This window comes from Lycorma delicatula, chromosome 1 (assembly GCF_047948215.1).
Source record: "Lycorma delicatula isolate Av1 chromosome 1, ASM4794821v1, whole genome shotgun sequence".
Classification (NCBI taxonomy): domain Eukaryota; kingdom Metazoa; phylum Arthropoda; class Insecta; order Hemiptera; family Fulgoridae; genus Lycorma; species Lycorma delicatula.
The window spans coordinates 390385560-390409677 of NC_134455.1; the positions used below are offsets into that span (position 1 = coordinate 390385560).

The 24118-nt window shown below is 26.4% G+C and overlaps 1 protein-coding gene across 2 annotated transcripts in view; it reads left to right on the top strand.

Annotated features, from left to right (window-relative positions):
• The window catches only part of LOC142317354 (neurocalcin homolog), an 85432-nt gene that overhangs the window by 32916 nt on the left and 28398 nt on the right, over positions 1-24118 (top strand). Inside the window, exons 3-4 of one of the 2 annotated variants that reach the window (XM_075353839.1) lie at positions 13011-13139; positions 18524-18605. The exons of the other annotated variant lie outside the window; for it this stretch is intronic. Of the exons in view, the coding sequence (XP_075209954.1) occupies positions 13011-13139; positions 18524-18568 (174 nt within the window). The 3' untranslated portion in view covers positions 18569-18605. Of the gene's footprint in view, positions 1-13010; positions 13140-18523; positions 18606-24118 lie in introns of those variants that run through there. 2 annotated transcript variants of the gene reach the window in all.

Genomic DNA, 24118 nt, shown 5'->3' on the forward strand with positions numbered 1-24118 from the left:
TTCACCAGCTTGTAATCTCTAACTTTTTCTTCCAAACTTTTATCAATTAAAAGAGCAACATCTCTAGTAGCTTACTGTGTCTGGTTAACCTTACTATACAACATCAAATAATTGCCTCTGTAGTAGCTCCTTTTCAACTTCTTTCTTGTTTCCATTACACCTGCCGATTTTTTCTTATTTTCTTGTAACTTCGTAACCAATTCCATCTCCTTATATTGATACTCTTATATTGACACTTCCCCCCCTGACACTCTAAGTATTGATCTTAATTGTTTCCGATATCCATTTATTTTTAGATTTTACGTTCCAATTCTTTTAATCTGATTAGTCCTACACATTTCTGAGGCCAATAAATGCTTGCCAGTAATAAGATTTTCCCAGGCTGCATTATGAGCACTACGCTGAGAACTCTTCATGGTAGGCATGCCACCTCATTGTAGCCAAGCCTACAGTATTTGTCAGGGTTAACTCCAGATTCATTTGTCCTCATTGCCATCGGGAATGAATTACTCTTCTGCCCCTCAGACCATCGACCATTTACCTTCAGCTGTTCTATTTAATGGCAGCACATACTTAACGTGTCTCCACATCATTAACGGATATGTGCGACTTCCTTTTTTTACCTTGCTGCAGAGTATCCCATCACATCTTCCAATATGGCCTCACTTTGGGACTGTTTATTTGAATAAATCTTATTAGAGCTACCCTTCATATCTGGAAGTCATTTGCTATCTGCCACCTGCAATCCATCCAGTAGCTGAGGCTTGCCCCAAGAAGTTAAGACATTCCATACTTTATTTTTGTCCCTCTTTATACGCAGAAACTAAGACATTTCATTTTTTGAATGTTTATGTCAGTTGGTATCCGGTTAATTATTCAGTTAAGTAATTTTTGTATTTCAACTGCTTTTGATGTTACTGTATGTTGAAATGAAAATGTCCTTAGAGTGTCAAAAATACATCTAACAGAAAAATTATTTTTTTGTGTTGTTAAATGTAAATAATTGTTTTATTATGCTATTTTCTTTAACTCTCTATTAAAGTGAGTTTAGTATTTTCTTATGGATTTATTAAAATGTGTGGTAAATAAAAAAAAGTGTTGTACATTCCAGCTGGACCATGCAATCTACTTGTTTTTCTCCTTAGAGAGCCATCGTGTGTGTGTGTGTGTATGTGTGTGTGTGTGTGTGTGTGCGCGCGCGCGCGCGTTAATATAAACTCAGTATCATGCATCAATTTCTCCATATAAATTTAGCCAAGTTTTGACTTCATTAGTTGCTTGTATAATTGAAGCCTATTTCAACTTTTTTTTTTAAGAAATTACTGAATCATAAATAAAACATGCTTTCGATACAGTACAGAACATACATGTTTTATTTGCTAGTATAATTGTGTGTGATGATTTTCCATTGATTAAATTCATTTTTATCATTTTGAAAATATTATTTTTGCTTGGTTTTGTAGTACTTCATAAATTTATATTAAAATAAGCGAAAAAATTAAGTTTTTAGATAAAAAAATGAGATAGGTCAAAAGAAAATGTGTTAAAACTTTTGTAAGACCTGCACCACTAAATACAGATTGATTATAAAATAAAAATAGAAATGTTTTGATTAATAATTAAAAATAATAAATAAATGAAATCCAAATACAATGATATAATGATAATTAAGAAGGCGTTAATGAAGATTGTTTGAGCACATATGTATACATATAAACAAAAAAAAATTAATGTTATTCTTTAATGTTATTTTATAATTTTTTAATTAGTTTTATCTTAAAGACTTGTTTACTGGAATTGAAAATATATCAATCATTCTAATAAAATACATGTGTTACATGGATTTATAATTTATTAAAAATAGTGATAGAAGCATAATAAGATCCTTTCTATTGAAATACTGTGCTGAGTTACACAAAAACAAAGGTTGAAAATCTTCAGATCATATTTACTAGATGACTGGGTTACCTGTTGATTCATCTCTTAATGACTCGATTGTTAAAATCCTTTAAGCATGGTACATCCTGAAAATAAATTCTTAAGTGTGGTTGACTGCAGTTTCATCAGTTGTTTTCTTTGTGAGATAACCAGTTCCAAACAAAACTGTGATCACCTGTAAAAAAAGAAAAAAATTGTTATTTTTACTTGTATACTGATGAAAAAACAAAAAAAATAACAGTTTTGTCAATTTAACCATAATAAAAGTGAAATTAATATCTCTCATTATATAGGAATTTGCATGTTATTGAAGATCTCTTTATCTTTCTTTGGTCTAGTTATTCAGTTATTTTATGATTCATCATATGCATAACTGATTTATTAACAGTTTAATGTAAACTGTTAATAAATCATTAACAGTTTACATTTGTATTCAGGAAATTCTAATATAGATTTAATGAGATTTTTAGGAAATTTTTAAATTCTTTTACAGTATATTTAAGAATATACATAAGGACATATAACATTACAACATATAACATATAATGTTATGTATGAGAGATTTGATCTAGATCATCCCAAGGTGATCCAGCTACACGTATCATTGGCATATAAATTCGATTCAACAAGGTTACCTAATTTTCAGAACCCCCTTTTTTTTATTATTCAGTTGGTTTGATGATAATTCTCTCCATTCCTTTCTGTTCCGTGCTAATATTTGAATCTCATAATTACTACTCGTCCTGTGTTCTAAGCTGTCTGTTAAAAAAAATGATAATTGTCTTTTTGTACGTTTTAAACAGATAAAATAATATAGTTTTTTTTAATCGTTTATATAATTAAACAGAATTGATTAGTTCCAAGAGCAGTTCTACAAAAGTGAAAGAAATTATTTTATCATTTCTCAAATAATTAATTAATTTATTACTTTTTACCTTTCAATTATGTCTGAAAATATATAATTTGTTCTAATCAAAAGATGGTTTTTGCGATTTAATAATTTAATAACCTTACCAAAACACTTTACAATTTTAATTCTTCTGAAGACGATTACTTTAAATTAGATTAGTGGATTAGCATTACTTTTTTATTTATGGGATGAGTTCAAAATCTCAAAATTTTGAAGAATTATACTATTCTACTAGAATAGTACTACTATTCAGAATTTTTTAGAATTTTTTTATACTACTAAAAAGAATTCTACTATTCTATTAGAGTAGAGGAACAGTAATAAGTTACTTTCCTGACATGAGTAAACATATTTAAACCTTCACTATTAGAAATTTATTTTTTATTGATATTTAGCATATGATTTTAATTGTAAAAATTCATGATTCACATAAATAAACTAAGATAAAAAATATCATTACCATAGTATTATATGAATGCAGTAATTTACTTTTTATCTACCTTTTAATTGAAAATTATAACTTCTTAAAGATTATTAATGAAATAATAACTGGAAAATTGTTGAATATTGGCTTTGTTACCAGAAATATGTGGAATTATAATAACTAACCTACAATTGAAAAAATTAAATTATCCAGTTCATACATATATTACATGTCATGTAAACAGTTGTTGCAGTGCATAAATGAAATCACACATACTGTTCTGTATATATGCTTGTACATGTGTTTGTCTACATCCCCATTTATATTTGTCAGTCATATTTATGTATACAATAGGTTTTTCACATATACATACATAAATACATAAAAATACCATAACATTTTTTATTTCAGTTTATTTCTTATTAGTTTTTATTTTTGCAGGGAGCGCTTTATATACTCCCTTTTACTTCATTGCATGAATGTACTTTTACCTGAATTGGACTGTAAGAGGTTTGTTCAAAAAAAGACTGAATGTTTTTAATTACGTGCCAACGAAGATATTTAGTGACTTGCAGTTGGCAGCAAGTCCCTAAATATCTTTCTTAAATATTTTCTAAATTTATTTTATCTTTTCTAAATGTTTTCTTTTTGTAGAGCATTTTCAAACATTCAGTTCTCTACTTTTTTGTTGTCCTATTTGCCATTCCATTATATTCTCTATAATTCTATTGTATGATCATTGTAAAAGTTCCTAATATTCTATTGGTAATACTGTTCATATTCTACCTTTATTTTCACATCTGCAGTTTTTAATTATCGATTTTCATTTCTGATTTAATTAACTGTATTTTTAAACAGTTTTATAAAGTACTTTGTGGTTGTTTATAAAAGTAAATTATATAATAATTGATGTACAAAATTAAAATTTTATTATTTATTTCTATTATAGTGCAAGACTCTAAACTTGCATTTTTTAACATTTTGTTATGTATATTAGTGTCATATTAATTCTTTGAAATGTCCAGAATATCTGGTATCCTTTTCTTCTCACGTACCAATAAATTATTTTTTCATTACCAAGTAATACATGATTATTCATTTATTTTAATGAGGAAGATGAAGAATCAGATTCATGGAAATCAGACACAAGACTACCTAATTTAAAATTTAGCATCCATCATTACACAAAGTGGTATACTACACCTATAATAGTTTTATGAAACATGAAGAGCTAATGTATTTAATTCTTATGTTTTTGTATTGAAGACATAAATATTTTATGTAGTTTTTAAAAACTATTTTTTCTGCTCTGTAATAGAGTTTTTTAACTTTTTAATTTAAGAGTTGTAGTTCTGTATCCAGTTGTGATTTTTGTATATATATATATATATATATATATATATGTTTTTAAATATTGTTATTAATTTTCAAACATTCCTTAAACAGCGGAAAGTAATTAAGTGTAACTCTATCGCCCAACCCATTTCACCTTTGGATTGAACTATAAAATACATTACTCTGGTGTGGGGAAAACTAATCATTTAATATTTACTTTTAGTGTTTGCAAATTTGGCAGCTAGGTTAAAGTTTTCTTAGAAATTTGTCAGAGCTAATAATTTTTTTTTTTTCCCTAGTGATAAAGTTGAAAATTATTCATTCTTAATCCTATACTTTTTGGTTATAATATATAATTCCATAATGATTTCTTGTTGACCATACCTATTCGGAACCGCTTGAACAAAAAAAAAAAATGTTAACTCTACCTCTTTGATAAACTTTGAAAACTATTTCCATCATATTCACTTTAGAAGAAATATAGGTTTGACACGTCATAAAAAGTTGAAGTATAGAAATACTTCTTTTCGAAGTTAGAGTTTTACTCGTTCACTCTGCAATATGATTTTAAAACTTATTATACTCTGATAATGTTACATTAAAAAATAGTAATAAGAAATATGAAACCGCTTAGAAAAGGAGAAGTTAAAAAATATATAAAAATAAAATTATTAGATATAGTGGGGCATTTCAATCAAAATGTTGTTCAAAAGTATTTCAGTATTACAGTTTTCAAAGTATTTCCTGATATTGTTATTTTAACATTTTAACATAAAAACAATTTTATATCGAGTCCAGCCCCTTTCAAGTACCTTTCCATCACATCTTAATTAAGATAAAAAAATTACCTCTTAATTTTTTCAAATCTCTAATTCAGTCTAAATATTCCTTATTCAACCTAAATCTGTTAATAATTTAAATATTTTTCTGAGATACAAAACCAGTCGCTCAACATATACATGAATTTAAATTTATTGACTAGTTTTGTTTAGAATTTCGTGATTCACTGATTTTTAAATTTCAAGATATTAGAATCTTGGTTGGTTTTGATTTTTTACTAATAGAAAATACTTTATAAATAACATAACAAGAAAGTAAAAATAGTAAAAAAAAAGCATAAAAGACTTTATGTTGTTGTTTTAATTATAAGAATTTTAATTTTTAAATTAAATTGTATAAATTATGAAAAAGTAATTTAAAAAAAAAAGATATATGTAAATAAAGGAACATGTTAATTGTCACAAGTGTATGATTGATGACATAAGTTGTTGATTGATTAGTTATAAAGCATGTGATGATAATTTGAATACAAAGTAAAGTTTCTAAAGTTCAGACCATGATGATTATTATTATGATGTCAGAAACTTTGTTTTGAAATATTTTTGTTAAATATATTATTTTTATTTATATGTAATATATTGCCATCTGTTGTGTTGATTAAGTTGTAATAATTTTAGTAATATTATTTCATAAATGAAGTTAATATTTTTATCTTGTCTGAATTTATGCATCAAGTAGATTAAATGTAATTCTGTTTGCATTATCATTTAATTTTACAGTTTTATTTTTAATAATTACATTTCCTTACTTCATTATTCTTTGGTAACAATTTTATAACTTTTTTATTAAAATAAAGATAAGTAACATATAGTTATCTAATGTAATATGTTTTTAAATTATGCTGTTTCTAACATAATCTAAAAATCTCTAATTGGTTTATATGGAAAATTATAAACTTTCTAACCATATAGTATTATATCAGTTATTCCAAAAGTTATTGAACTCTATAACAATTAGATATATTTATTTTGTACTTGTTAGATAATCATCTCAACCTACACAGGAGGATATTGAATTAAAAAACTGTAATATTCTTACAACAAAAGTTATTAAATCTGTGTAGCGTTTTCATTATATTGTAAAATTTATCATTCTAATGCTGAATTTAATATAAGTGGACATTAATTACAGCAGCAATGGGTAATAGTAGCTTTGGGGGATAAGATAAACAGTAGTATTAGCTGCAGTGTTGAGTAAGATGCGTTCAGTTTGTGTTTTGTCCTCCTCCTTCCATCCTTAATGTTCTCTTCTTTTTATCCGTTCTCCTTCTTTTGTGAATTTAATTCATTAGCTAACGCTTCTGCTATTGATATACATTAATCAACACAATCCAACCTAATATCTGTTAGTATTCTCATTTTTAATGTGAGGAATCTTCGCCTCAAATCCTTTTATATACTCATGATGCTACATCTTGAATGTTAAGATGTTTGTTTATTACACTTACATTAAATTATAAGAAGTTGCTTTTCTGCCTTCTCTGAATCACATAGTTATATATTTTTGTTTTATGATCATCCCGGTAATTTTTATGTTCTTTATTGTTTCTCGATGTGAACAAATTAAGTGCAGCCGCATCAGTAAACTTCACTAAATAATACCTTACCCTCTGACCACATGATAAAGATAATTAATTTATTATTTGATCATTCTGTTTTATTTGACAAATTTCTTTTAATGAGCATTTTTAAATTGAAAGAAATTAATTAGAGGCTGTTAGGCAGCTATACCCTTGTTCTTGTAGTGATTATACCTGTTACTTTATTATATTCCTGTTTCACCTGGCATTTGTTGTTAATTAGAATTAAAATTTTAAAAAAACATTGAATGATGGTCAGACTTGTTTTTTAAAAATTATATAAGTGATGAGGTCAGGTCAGGCCAGGCCTAACCTGAAACTGTCTTCCTTTCACACAAGAAGGCAAGTGTAAACTATTTACCTATACCATTCTGATCAGATTATTCATTCTATACAGTTGATGAATTCCTTTTCTGTTAAAACTTGGGTTGCATAGTTTGATAATATTTGCATGACTATATTTACTATATTGACTTTATAGACTTTTTTATTTTATACATTTTTTAAAAGAAAAATATACCAATGAATTTGTTTTAAAAAAATGTTAAAAGAAGAAGAGATAAGTGTAAAATAAACTTAAAAAGAAAAAAATTGAAGAATCTTACTTTTAAGCTATGAACTAATTGTATAATTTAGTTTAAATTTATTATTTATAAACAATGACTAAAAGCTATTAAATCAACATAAAAAAATTAAATAAAAAATATAGATCTGGAGGACGCATAAAACGTCAGGTCGGTTCTGCGCCTACAAAAAGAATACTTGCATGTCTTAGTAATAAAGTTAGCAAATTTATCACATATTTTATGGCCCTGAATTTCATTTCACACTGATATCACCCTGTTCTTTGTCTGTTATTTCCTATTCTGTAGTTTCTGACTCTTGTTTCCTTTACAGGTACCATGGGATTTGTTAGTTATTTTGCCTTTTCCATCTGTTATCTCATCTAACCTTGTTCTGTAGTGGTGGAAGCAGTCATCACTTTTTTAATAGGGAGGACATTTTGTCTGCCCTGAGACCTATTGGTTATACAAAAAGCCAAATTGGTGGCTGAAATTACTGTTTGATAAAGCTAGACCTCCTTCTCCTTAAGTCTTGTTAATCGGTAGCCTTTTACTCCCTTCCTTGGATGACTTCAGTATATTGTGGGTAGGTGAGACTATTCTATGTTGACTGTTAGTTTTCATTGTTTATAATGACAAAAGAAAATACTTAGAGACTTCTTTCATGCTATCCAAGTCAAAACTTAAGAGTTATAATGATTTCAATAGTAAAATGTGATTTTACGTAAAGTAAAGAGGTAAAAGTAATCAAATTGTTTATATCCTTAATGGATATGATCTGTTATTTAAAAAAAATAATGGATCTGTTCTCTGAAAGTAACTTTTATATATGTTTTGTTGCATATTCCTGTTTATTGACTTTGCTTTTCTAAGTCCTTATTTGTCTATCTTTTGTTTTGTGTATATATTATTTATTCAAAATTGATAATTTATCTGTTTCTTTCTCAAAATGGAATCAGCAAAAATATTCAGGTTTTAGTTTGCTGGTTGTGGTGTGTGTGTGTGTGTGTGTATGTGTGTTTGTGGTTAAGATTTCATTAAGTTGATTCATAGAGTAATTATCACAAATGCTGTTCACTGTTCGTTGAGAAAATTACTGAGTAGAAATTCTTTTTATTTACATTAATTTAGAATATATTCTGAGGTCAAGGTAATAACTCTAGCCTGCTACAATTTGACTGTAAATCAATCTAAGTTCATACTAGATCAGTAACTTTTATAAATTAGCTCATTGAGTATACCAATTAAAATCCTCTTTAAATAAAATTTCTTTCTTTAAATAAGTTTTTAAAAAGAGAATTTCACTTTTCACTATCTGAAACAAATAATGGAGGTACTGTGTGAAGTGGAGCATTATTCTATTCAAAGAAAGTGTTTTATTGAACATTTATTTCTAAATTTATGATTTATTCACTATATTTCTGACAAGCACAAATTTTAACAAAGGTGGAAGTTGAAGGAAAACATAATTAAGTAGACAAGCACAAAACTTGTCAGAAAATTAAATTTATGGGCATGATAACAGATTCTTTTGAAATGAAAACAGAGTAAGGCAGGGGGATGATGGTCTGCCTACAAATTCTCTTTAATTATGAAGAGACAAAATAGCATTCTAAAAGATAGTTGATCAAAGCATGGAGAAAAATACTGGGATGTAAAGAAGATAAATCAGAAGTAAACTGTTTTGTCTTTGCTGATGATTTTGCCGTAACTGCAAATGACTTAACTGTAGCCAAAATATTATTATTTCCTTTTAATAGTCAAAGGAAATAACAACTCTTCAAATATCCTATGGAAAAAAGTACTTAGCAGAAATATCACAAAACAATATATATTACGAAAAGTTAACATTGAAAGAGAAAAAAAATAAGTGGTATTTGCATATTAATTGACAAGAAACATCTACTATAAAAAAAATTGGATATTCTACAAAGCAAAATCTAGGAACCAAAACACTACAATGAACTTGATTGTTTATATTCAACAGAAACAATGAAGCCAGCAAATAAATTAAAATTTTAAAAATCATTAAAAAAGAAAGTAAAATATTAGACCTAAAGTGCAAAGATAATAAAAATATAGTAAGGTGAAATGAAGAGCTATACCGGAAATTTGAAAAAATAAATAAATACAGATTTAGTATGAAAAAGGAAGTATTGCTTCTTTAGATATTTAAAAAGAAAGATTAGAAATAAATAACAACTGTGTAACTGCTTCTTAAAATTTAAGACTAAACTTAATTGTTTTAAAGAAATGGAAGAAAAATGAAAAGAATTAGATATAAGTATATTAGATATTGCATTTTTAAATTGTGGACATCGCAAGAGGTCTGAGTAAAAAAGATAAGATAGAAAATGTAGAAGAAGAATGGGAGAATGTTAAAAAGGAAATTCTTAAATCAGCAGAAGCAAACTTAGGCGGAATAAAGAGAACTGGTAGAAAACTTTGGGTTTCAGACGATATATTGCAGCTGATGGATGAACGTAGAAAATATAAGAATGCTAGTGATGAAGAAAGTAAAAGGAACTATCGGCAATTAAGAAATGCTATAAACAGGAAGTGCAAACTGGCGAAAGAAGAGTGGATTAAAGAAAAGTGTTCAGAAGTGGAAAGAGAAATGAACATTTGTAAAATAGACGGAGCATACGGGAAAGTTAAGGAAAATTTTGGGGTACATAAATTAAAATCTAATAATGTGTTAAACAAAGATGGTACACCAATATATAATACGAAAGGTAAAGTCGATAGATGGGTGGAATATATTGAAGAGTTATATGGAGGAAATGAATTAGAAAATGGTGTTATAGAGTAAGAAGAGGAAGTTGAGGAGGATGAAATGGGAGAAACAATACTGAGATCTGAATTTAAGAGAGCATTAAAAGATTTAAATGGCAGAAAAGCTCCTGGAATAGACAGAATACCCGTAGAATTACTGCGCAGTGCAGGTGAGGAAGCGATTGATAGATTATACAAACTGGTGTGTAATATTTATGAAAAGGGGAATTTCCGTCAGACTTCAAAAAAAGTGTTACAGTCATGATACCAAAGAAGGCAGGGGCAGATAAATGTGAAGAATACAGAACAATTAGTTTAACTAGTCATGCATAAAAAATCTTAACTAGAATTCTATACAGAAGAATTGAGAGGAGAGTGGAAGAAGTGTTAGGAGAAGACCAATTTGGTTTCAGGAAAAGTATAGGGACAAGGGAAGCAATTTTAGGCCTCAGATTAATAGTAGAAGGAAGATTAAAGAAAAACAAACCAACATACTTGGCGTTTATAGACCTAGAAAAGGCATTTGATAACGTAGACTGGAATAAAATGTTTGGCATTTTAAAAAAATTAGGGTTCAAATACAGAGATAGAAGAACAATTGCTAACATGTACAGGAACCAAACAGCAACAGTAACAATTGCAACCTGCATCAATAAAAAGTACCAGAAAAATGGGCAGTGGTGGATTGTGCCAGATAGAGTCGTGTACAAAGAGTTAGAACCCATCACTGATACCGTTTGTAAGAGGAGACTAGGCTTCTTTGGACATATCATGAGGTTTCAAGACTCAAGAAACAGCTAGTACAGTACAATATCAACTCGAAAAACACCAAGACAGGATGCAGATGGATCAGAGAAGTAAGAAAGGATCTGAAGGAAATTAGCCTTATACCAGAAGACGTCACAGATAAGATAAAATTAAACAAGCAAATCAAGAACAAAAAAACTCGCAACACGAACATTTTCAATATTAGTTAGGGCACAAAGATCAGAATGTATGAAAAAGTACTAGGAGAACTGCAAGGCCCAAACAGTCCCATTGAAGAGACTTGGATAATGGACTGACTATAGTGATCCTATGTGATCATAAAAGATAATAATAAAAAATTACAAAGATTGTTGTGACAGCTTAAAGAACTCATATTCGTAAGGTTCAGAATTATAAGGTTGGAAAATTATTCAGTTTTACAGAATTGTGGTCTAATTAGTACAGTCTGGTTTTAAAACTCAGACCTTGCTTTTGTATTAATAACAAATGTGATCTTTAATATTAAGTATCATTAAGGGATCAGATTTGAGTCCTTCTAATGGCAGTTGCTTGTATATGAATTTGAAAGCTAGACTGTGGATATTGGTGTTCTTTGGTGGTAGGATTTCAATTAACCACACGACCTGAGTGTTCCAAACTACATTTTTATCGGTACATTTATACTTAAACTGCAGCGTCAACAGGCCTGGCCAGCCGATGTGACAATTGCATTTGCCCATACACACACACCCAGACCCAGCAGTAGCTGGAAAAGTGGTTGGAGAAAACAAAACAAAGGGATCCTAAACCAAACAATAGTAGTTGATGATTGTTACAAGCTCAAGGTATTGCACTTAAGAGATACAGAGAAAAATGGAAGTGAACTCTGTGAGTAGGATGATATTCTCAAGATGAAATTACAAAACAGTGTCAGAAGGAGGTTGATCTAAGGAAATAAGATGGAGCAGACAATTTTTTAATTTATAAGAAAAGCTATGGCTGCAGAACAAGCTTTGAAATTCAGTTTTGTATTTGATGAATATGCCTTTCTTATTGTAGTAAAAAATGAAAAAATAATGTGTAAAACATATTATATATATTTTTTTCAATACAGATATATTTGTGGCACTTATGGTATAATTGTTGATATGTTTGACACTTGTATTGAGATCGATATAGTACAGAGAGATCCAAAAGTAATGCACATCAAAATTAAAGTGTTTATAAATAGTAGTATAGTTGAAAAAGTTCTGTTGGCTACTCCAAGATTGCATCATGGGTATTAACAACAAACGTAGACGCCATTGTGGTGTATTTATCACATGATGCCTGCAGCAGTGTTTTATTTATTGTTTGGTAAACAAGAACAACAAGCAACAACCTTTTCCCAAGAGCAACAAAATTTTATTGTTGAACATTACTTTTTCAGTCGTTCTTATGCATATGTTGTAGATGAATTTCATGGGAAATACCCGGGTGTGGCAGTGCCTAACAATTCGACCATAATGAGATTAATCACCCATTTTAGAGAATGCAAATCGGTTGAAGAGAATGTGTATCAGGCAAGAAGAGAACCGGAAGACAGGCCATTTTGACTGATGCTAAACTGGCTAAGGTTAAGAATATGATGCATCATTCACCTTAAAAAAGCTTGAGGAGACTATCAGCACACTGTCAGATTTCATATGGAAGTGCTCAAAGAGTGATGAAGCAGTTAAGCATTTAATAGGAAATGTGGAATAAAATTGAGTTTTTTTAAGCTACTTTGTAATAGCAAAGTAAAAAAATAAATTTTTCAGTCGTGATAAATTTACAGTTTAGGTAGATTTAATGCTATTACAGTATTGAAAATAAATGTTAAAATTTTAAATATATTTAAATTAACTTTTCTTTGTGCAGGAATTCTTGCTGGCAATAGATGTTACCTCATATGGGACACCTGAGGAAAAGCTCAAATGGGCATTTAGAATGTATGATGTTGATGGAAACGGTGTAATTGATATACAGGAAATGACCAAAATTGTTCAGGTAACTGCAAAATTAATAGTTTATCTTAAAATTACAGGATTAAATTGCAACATTAGATTTATTGTCAGTTCTACAAAGTTATGCAATAATCTGTTATTTTCATTGTTTCTTTTCTTTTTCTGTTCTGTGCTAATTAACTTCAGCATACTTACAGTTTTTGTCTTTCTTTATAGTCTTTACCCTTTAAACATCCCTCACAAATTAAGTAAACTTGATATATTACTATATAATTCACTTAAATTGTAATTAATCTCAAAATCTCTCTTAAATTGTTATCTTTCAATTTCCATATTGCTCCTATATATAATTTGACAGTCAATAGGAACAGATTACAAATATCCTCGTCTTATTTCTACCTGAATCAGAGATCAGAGATCTTCATCTTCTATTAACCACCAACTGATTCATGTTACAAGCTTATTTTTGATTTCATAATCGGTTATGAAAATACTAAGTTTTTAATTTAAAATTCAAGTTCAGTTGTTGATGTTTGTTGAAGCATATTTTTCAGAATTATTGTTTAATGTTCCCATTAAAAAATTTATATAAGCAGATTTAATGATTAAAAAAAAAATTGCTTTAAAACAGTGATATTTTAATGATCCCACAAATTAATGCTTTAGAAACACCGGTTACAAAGCAAATTATATCTTCTTCATCAATTTATGATTGCATGAAATAGGATTATTTACTTACTTATTTACTTTACTTATCACTTTGTTAAAATAGGTTCACTAAAAAATAATTGAGCAGCAGAAGTTTTAGAAATTATTACATTTTTTAAGAATTATCATTAAAATTTTAATGAATTATTTAAATGTTATCATCTATCGATTCCTGTGGAATAGCTGGGGTAAAGGATATTATTACCGGAATAAAATACAAAGGTTAGTACTACCCAGCAGTCATTATATATTAAAATCACTAATTGTATACTCCACTTGAGTTTTTAAACAACTGAATCTGAGAAATAGATTTGAAAGAGATTTAAAAATTATGCAGATTTATGGAGTGAAATTTGTAAAATTGGATTTTGTAAAGAAGTTTTGCCTAGTTTTCTTTCAAATGGTCGATTGAGGTGCATTTAATTTCAGCTCAGTTGAAATTGTACACCAAACCATACTGACAGACATCAATTAGCTTAATGTTACATGACGCATTACCCTTTGTTTATATTTCATAAAACACTTCAAATAATTAATCTTCTATAAATGCACTGGTAATTATAGTATGACAAATCCTGTAAGGAGTAACCTGGTTCAAATACCTTGCATTAAGTACAGTTTTAACAGAGAAGTTAAAATTTTAATTTATTTTTAAGAAATGTTTAAAAAATATAATAACACCATTTATGAATCATAATTATTCCATTTTATTAATTATTTTATTTTTCTTTATTGTCATCAATGTGGTATATTTTATTTACACTTATTTTTATTGGTACTCCTATTGTTATAAAAATTACCTGTCGTATTATGTTTATATGATATTGACACCAATTGATTTTAAAAAATATGTCTCTAAAATAACATAAATTATTAAACAGGATACTTTTTTTGTTAGAAAATGTCAAACTTCTAGACATAAAATCAATTAAGTGTTTTGCAATTAGATAAATTTATCACCCAAGTTTGTTTTTATTTTATTTATTGACTGCCTTTGAAGATAATACAGAGTGGCACAAAAGTCACTTAACATTTGTTTATAAAAGTACTTAAAACAATATATTTTGAAGAATTTAATGTTATTCAATTTTATTTTTTTTAAATGTTACCACAACAGAAATACAGTCACCTGGTAAAGAGTTTTTCTAACATTGTTTTGCTTTCATTGTTAATGCAGATTAAATGTTTATTCTTTGCCTTTTGTCATTTGTGCACTATTGTTTATTATGTATAGTTATTAATATTTTAGAAAAAGGTTTACTACAAAAACATTATATGTATGTTTCAGACATAAAAATGCTTAAGAATAATCCTTAAATTGTATAAATTTTGAGTCGATTACAGAATCAATGTAAAAGTATCATGAACTTTTACATTAATGACAAGTGCTATTTGTTCCTTATGATTGACATCATATATTTTAAAATGTTAGAAGATGTTTAAAACAAATTTACTTCTTACCAAGCTAATGACTTATTCACATCTATTATAATGAACTTTAAGGATATAAGTTCATGCCAGAGTGTAGTGCTTCTGCCTTTTATCCAGAAGATTCTAGTTTTAAATTCTGATCAAACATGGCACTTTTCACCGGCTAAAAACATCCATTTTTCATTATTAGTGAAAATTGAATTTGTTTAATATCTGCAGTTATTTGAATAAATATACAGATTAGCCTGTATTCTTTAAAAGATATCAGTTAACTAGTTTTATTCAATATGAGACTTAATATATTAAAATAGTACCATTACAATTAATCTTACACGTTACTGTTACTTGTGTTTCATAAGTTTCTATTTTTTTATAATTTTTTGTGTTTTTATAAGTTGGATTGTACTCCATTAAAAAGTAATAACTATTTTTCACAGTCTTTAAAAGACCTTATTTATTTGCTCTTTAACAGATTGGTTATAAGCTTTACAATAATCTTGTCAGTTCAATTATAGTTTGGTAAACTTGGCATTACCAGTTTTAATATAGTGCTGTTAACTTAATCCTGACAGTGTTAACTTTTAACGATGCTGTTAATCCTGAAATCCAAGGATTGATAGCAGCACTGAGCTTTAATTTATAGCCATCTTTATTTCAAGGTTTATCAACTCTATCATTCCATCTTAATGAAAAAGATCAATGAACAAGTGGAAACCAGTAATACAGCATGCATTGCTTAATAGTTCAGTATAAACTTTATCAGTTATAATGAAATTAAATTAAATGAGGACTTGATTATTTCAATTTCATTTATTATACAAGATTTGTTATTTTGTTTTACACCTGGTTTACAAAAACAAGTATTTTGTTTACTAATCACTGCCCCTCATTTGTAGAATTTTATAACAGGGAAATAGAGAAAGTAAATAATTCTGTATTAATAAAATCTTCTTTTTTTATAAGTTTTTTATACGGATTTAGTTTTTACTTATCAGTAATTTTGTTGTTTTTAGTAATATTTTGTTCAACTTATTTTTTGAGGAAAAAAAGATTAACCAACATCTGTCTTCTTCTTTACTATATCTCATTATATAGTATTATAATAAATAAAATATGTATGTTGCGCCTCTTATTTCTCATACTATAAACTGTTGCTTGATAATCATAAATTTATTATTAGTTAACGTAAAGTAAAATAATACATTTTTAATATTATAAATAATTTTTATATATATATATTAAAAATGATAAAATAAAGCATTTACTTATTTATGTAGGTATAGTATAAGTTGATATTATTTATTAACAGTCATTATTTGTGAATTTTTTTTGTACATTATAAAACTTAAGATAAAATTGTTCAAAGAAAATCAAAAAATTAATTAGTATATGTCCAACTTGAATATAAACTGATAAACATTCTATTTTTAAATATTTTATTATAATTTCCACTTTTTAAATTTCATGTTAAGAAGCATCTCATATAGTAAAATATATTATCACATCTCCTTTTTTTAGCTTTACCTTAATTTGCTTTAATAAAAAAATTGAAGTAATAATATTTTAAAGTGATAACAAAAAATAAAAATTTTATCTATAAAAAGATATTATATTCTTAATCATTTATCCTTGAGCTGGTATTTGTTCATCTAATTAACCTCTGTCTATATCCATTACATCAGTAATAACTTTAAGAGTCTTAATAGTTTGCTGATTGAGTTCTACTATTTCCTCTCTACAATAATTTTTGTTTTATGAGCTCACCTTTTCAAAAGCTTGTCTACCATATAAACAGATTTTTGAGTAATCAAACCACTTGATTTATAAATTGTCACGGTTGCATTTAATAGCGAAAGTTAACCCACTGTTGCTTTTTTGTTTTTTTTTTCAGTATGTAAACCAGTTATGTTTTAACATATAAATTTTATTTTAAACAGCCGAAGAAAAAATTGTTACTTTTTTGTACTAATCCTGTTGGACTGGTTCAGTTCTATTAATTTTAATTAAAAATAAGTTAAAATTATATCTGATCACAGTGTTCCAGCTTTAAAATAACAGAATAGTGTTTTTGATAATATAATATTTGAAATATACATATTTTGAGCAGTCAATTTATGAAACATGTTTATTGACTTAATTGTGTATTAATAATGTCAATACTAATACATTTATTAAATATCCATTATTGAACACAAACAATCTTTCTGAAATGTATGTATATTTATTTATTTTATTTTTTATGTATTGTATTAAATGCTTCATAATGTTTAAATGCTCTGAAAAATAAAATTAATCAAATATCCTGGGCCAGCATGTCTACTAGTTTTATAAAACACCTTGATTCATTAATTTAAAAAAATGTTTATTGGCATCCTGTGTAATTTGAAGTTAATTAAATGAAAGCTAATTCTTAACAGTGAAGCTAGATTGTATTGTAGAACTTACAGTAAATTAAAAATTAAAGTTTGTGTATTGAAAATTTTAAGATTGAACCTTCTCTTTTCTAAAAAAATAGCTATCATAGTGTAATTTAGTTTTAGTGCATTGAAAAGAGTTCTTGATCAATTTATATCAAATTTTTTTTATCAAATTTTAGAAGTAAAGTTTCTACAAACAAGTGGAATGCAAGAAATATGTATTTAATTGTTTCACAGTACTACTTGAGCAATATATAATTATAACTAGTAGTATTTTTTTTTTAAATATTGACGCCAGGTAGTTGAATAAATGCATGTCACCTGATGTAACAGATACTAACCAGCTTAAGGGTTAAAAGAGGTATATAATTTTTTAGCTGTGATAATTTATTATACAATTTTTTTAAATAAAATTATAAAATTTGTTAAATGCATTTGAATTTATAATGGTTAGTTTAACAGTTCATGTTTGATTCATAGATATTTTTAACTTTGTGCCATTTGTAAAATATAAATCACCGAGGGTCTTTCATTAATATGTATTTACTATTTTTTGTTTTTACGTTCATTTAGAGTTATGCAAAATGGTTTATTAATTAATTTTTTTTTTATAATTCGATATAATGTAAAATAGGTTATTATAATTCGATATAAAAAGGTTATTTACATACTTATGTAAATAACCTTTTTATATGATGATTTTTCATCTACAGAAAATATTTTGGGGAAAATGTTTATGAGCCGTAAATTTTTATTGTAAAATTTAATTCTTAACATCAGAAATAATATAATAATATATATACTAATATATCTTATTAGAATTCAAGAACAGTTTATATTTAATAAATTCCATTTCTTTTTTTTTTTTTAGTTAAGAATGTGTGGGATCAGTTACAGATATCACCAGTCATATTAATTTAATTTAATGGCTCTATCCATATGATGACCTTGTCAAACTTTATTTGCAAACAATTATCCTATAAAAAAAAGAAATATATAATAATATTACTACTCAAAAAAAAAGTAATTTGTGAGTGTATATTAAGAAATATATATATATATATATATAGTAATCCCTTTTTTATGTAAGATTAATGAGTTTTTCAAACACCACATTATTTTGTATATAAGTGTCATATTAATATACATTTAATAAGTTTGGTGTGTTGTGTTTGTTATATTATATGTATATAATTACAATTATTGATTGAATTAAGTCTTGTGAATTTCTTTTTTGCTAGATTCTTTTTCACGCTTGATTACTTAAACACCATGCTAAAAATTAGTTTGTTGTCATTAACAGGGATTGATTGAAAAAATATATATATGATATGTAATAAAATGTTAATGTAAATAATGACTGATTAAAACATTATAAGACTAAATCATTTTATTTAAATGATTTTAATTATTATATTTTTCAAAATAATAGAAAATGTTTATTATTAATTTGCAGTAAAATTACTTTAAAATTATTCTTTCTCTTTTGTAAAATTGTCATAATAAATTTTAAATAGGAATTTGGGAACGAGAAATCCCTCTGTTTATTAATTAATACTCAAAATGTTTCTTGAAGTAGTATAATATTTTTATTTTGTTATGTGTTGTACATAGTGTGTGTTATTGTATGTTTAGTAGTATGTGATCAGTCAGGTAGGCGTTTCAACTATTTATACCGCTACATAGCTTGTCTTTTAGGCTGTAAAGTAATTAATTATATTTGCCATGTTAAGGATTTGATTATATGAGATTATTGAAAAAATAATCTTATTCTTCAGTTTATCCATCAAGTAACAGTACTTGTTAGATTTTTTTTGCAATCTCCAGCGTGGAAACAAAAACCTGAAATGTTTATTTCCTTTGTGAGAAGTCATATATCATTAACTAAATAGTCTTCACTGGTCTTCCCAGCTTAACAATCCACCTACTATCTATCTCACTTACAAAAGAATATTTTTAAGGTTTAAGGTGATAGACCTCTGTAGGTTCATCTCATTACTATACATTGTTCAAATTATCACTTTGGTTTACAGAACTGGATTCATGATGGTTTTGGGTTTTATTATTTTTATATGCATATGTGATAGTAATAGTAAAATGAGCTGTTGCTACTGCTGTCATAGTCCTGAATTAAGCAATTAGTATATATATATTTATAAAAATACTGTTATCGGTTTAATTTAAATTTGATTTATATGGTTGATATCTCTTTAATTGCAAAAAACCTCCTTTAAAATGAAGTTTTATCATTCTGGATTAATCTTAGTTATTTATCCAGTTTTAAATAATTTATCCAATAGAATAATATTTGGAAATATTATTTTGAGATTGTTGCCTGACTGATAACTTTAAATATCCATCATAAATATGTTCTGTAATGTAAAGTTAGGTTGTATTGAATCTTAAAATTCATGTATTATTACCATACTTCTGCACAAATTTTTGAATTGTAGTTATGATAGCTTTAAAATATTATTATTTTAAAGGAAATTTAAATAAGTACCAAATTTTTATAAGACTAAAATTTTTTGTATAAAAAAAATCATTTAAAAATAAGTTTTTATTTGAAAATCACAAGAATGAAGCAAAATAATGTTTTTTCTTTAAGTATATATACAGCACAGCATAATTGTACAATTAATAGTTACCAACAGCAGCACTTAAAAAGATTTTTTTTAACACTAATTGAAAGCCTCTTACTCTTAAATAATTATAACCAACCATGAAATTGACAGTTTTAGTTTTGCAAAACTTTTAGAATTCAATTTGGTTGTCAATTTATGGTTGTCTCTCACATCCATCGAAGAAGACCTATCTAGGCCCTATGATACATGAACAGGGATATATAAACAGCCATATATGTAAATTGTTGTTTGTTTATAAACATACATATTTTGTGACAAAGCTAAACATATATATATCTAGATGAGAAAGCAACAGTAGTTCTGTTTGTATGATGCTAAAGCAGTATAATCATACAAAAAAAAAATAAAAAAATAATACTTTGCTGCATGTGTATAAAATATAGTAATGTCTTGAATTGTGTTATATGTTACAGATTACCAAAATTATTTTAATAAATGAGATGTTTTGTCTTTAAAATATGTTAGCATGACATAATAACATATTATTTTTATTTAGTTAAATGGACGATTAAAAGTTATAACATGTTTGAAATCATTAAAAATAAAATACTAGTTTCTTAATACTAATAGCATACATTATGTTTAATAAATTTACTTTAAATAATTATGGTGGTAATTCTATTTCTTCATTGAAATATAGAATAATAAACTATATGAGTTTGCACAAATTATCTACAAAACTTAGTTTTTAAGGATTTTGTTTTTTAAATGCAGGTTTATATAATAAAAGGCATTCAAATACTTTTTGTTTAAAACTTAAAAATTATATAAAGAGAATGATTAAAAATGTATTTTCTAAAAGAAAGAATAGTGTGTAAGTAAATAAAATAATAATTTTTAACAAGAATAATCTTTTTTAAAAGATTCAAATAGCTTTATAAAAAAGTTAATAAATTTTTCATATGATTTACTATAAATTATGCGATTAACAATATTTCATAAATGATAATTCATTTCAACATTTAACAAAAGCATTTAACGGTGGTAATTAATATGGTTCTACACATAGCCAAATATGTAACAAATTAACACCCTTGCTGAGTTTCATTTAATCGCTTCTTTGATTGTGACATCTTTTATACTAAATGACATGTTTAGTTGAGACTGTTGTTGAAATGAAGATGACTTGAAGTATTATTCTTTTTAAAAAAGATTGCGATCTATGGTCGGCTGTGGGAAGAGAAAATGATTTGTTTACATTTCATCGCATATTGTTTAACATTTCCATGTGAATTTATTTTTAACATTAACAAGTATTGCATCATTCTTTTTAATACATATGTATTTATAAATCAGTCGATAGACTTTGACAGTCAATTGTGATTAACGACTTATTATAATGTTCAGATTCATACAGAAATCTTTTCATTTACATATAAATCTTAATCTGTATTTTTATACTTTGTTATTATATTGTAGTTATAATGTTACAAATATGTTGTTGAAATTATATCGATAACTTAGGCACTGGTGTGATGAACTGCCGATACTGAATAGAATGGTTTTATTGTGAATAGTAGTTATCAGCTACTGTAGTGTGTGCTACTCTGTAGTTTCAACTAAACATCCCATTCAGTATACTTATCCCTCTTAGCATTACCGAAGCACCGGTTAGTTTTCCTCTAAAACGTTTATTCATATTTGCTTTCTTGGCTATCTAATTAATGGCTATATGTTTAATTTCCTTGAGTTTAATTAATAATAACAACTTGCATATTCAATTCTTGTTACAGAATATATGATATTTTCTTTTATCATAAATAAAAATTATTGTTTGTAAATAATCAGGATTTAACCGACCATTGAAACTAATAAATAGTTTACCTTGTAGAATCTTTTTTGTTAAATATTATTAGACCGTGGTAAACCACAGATGATATTATTTTGTATTTTTTTGTTATGGTGTAACATATAAATTATTTTAGAAATAACTACATACACAGATACAAACTTAAATTTATAACACTATACTTACTTAAATACTGATTGAATCAATGTTATTATACATTAAATTTGTAAATTACATTACGTAGGATATTAAGTAATGTATAATTCTCACAGTAGTATAGATTAACATACAATACAATATTCTCTTTTTTTAATTTCAGTTAGTAATTTTATCAATCATAACTAAATTTGCAAAGAAGTAAATGTAATGTATTTCTGTATGTATCTTTTCTCCTCAAAAAGTATATTTTTTTTATTTTTAATTTGCATATATCTATAGTGTTTCGTTTAGTAGACACATTTAACACTTGAATTTTTAGAAACTGATTATTTACCATAAGTGAGGAATCTCTGTACCGTAATGCAGAATTTTGAATCTATATTTAAATTATTATATGTGTAATCTATATCCAGTACTTAGAAAATAAGCATACTAGGTTTTGTAGTTTTTAAATCATAAAAATAATAATCTTACCAAAAACAATGATGTTATATTTTTTAAAGCACAGATTTATATACTTTAGTGAAGTTCAATTTTTTTTTTTATTACTTAATTTTAAATTAATTCTTTAATATAAAATTTTTGAAACTTGTCCATTACAGAATTTCTGATCAGAGGATCTTTTTTGTGCAAAACTAGGGATTACCGTTAACAAAAGATTTTTATGCAAATTACAAACCTTGGAAAGTTTGGTACATATCATTATTTCATATGGTTTTCATATAAAACAAAAATACAATTTTTTCCACATTGGGACACACTTGCAAAAAATCGTTTACTGAATTACAAACCAGTTATTTATGTATTATCATCTTATGTGTTTGCATAATTATTATGCTTATAATTTAATAATATTAACGTAAAAAGTTTTTAATTATAATTAGAGAAATAAAACTTAATGCCAAATACTGGAGTTATTAATATTCTAAACTTGAGGTATTTTTAGGTTATGTATTCTGATTTCATGTGTATGTTTTTTAATCTTTATATCTTAATTTGATAATTATTTTTTAAACGTAATTCATATTTAAAATACATAGAAAATGTAATTACCAGTTTCATCATGTATCTGTTACTTCATGGATTTAAGGATAGGATTTACTTCATCAAAGTAAGGCTGTGTAGAAAATTACTGTTATTAAATTGAGGACTTTTGCATTGTTCTCCTCTATTCTGTTTTGCACAAGTTTTAATATATTTATAACGATTTATCAGTAAGATTTTGTAAATTAAATGTAAGTATGCAAATTTTTATTTTATTCAGAAGTAATTGTGTGTTTTTTTTTACATGTTATTAGAACTTCTAAAAGTTGTGTGTACTTAATATTTTTGCATTACAGTATTATTGTTTAATACATTTGTACTCATATTTTTAAAGCACAATTGAATTTTTACTAAAGAAATTTTTTTAACACTGTTGTAAATATGTAATTAATTCAGTTATTTTCAATTATGAACACATTAATTTAAAAAAAAAACATAACACCTTAGCATGCTAAAGTAGTGACAGTGTCAGCTATGTTTATTTTTTATGGTTTCAGTAGTATTTATAAAACATTGTAAAAGTGTTAACAGAATTAAAACAAAAACAGGATATTAGCATCATTGTAAAAAGTTGATTGCAATTTTACTGTTCATCTTGTTTTATGTTTTATTACAAAATTAAAAGAATTTGAATATCTTTTTTTAAGATTAATTTTCATCTTTCATGCATTTATTACAAAGTGTTTTTAATATTTTATATCTTGAACCAAATCTTTTTTTATTTTATGAGGGTTCCCTTCAATTCTCTTCAAAGGATCGATTGTCACATAAAACATTGGGATACCATGAAGGAAGGGTCTCTTTTCAATTAATTTTTTTCTTAATTTAT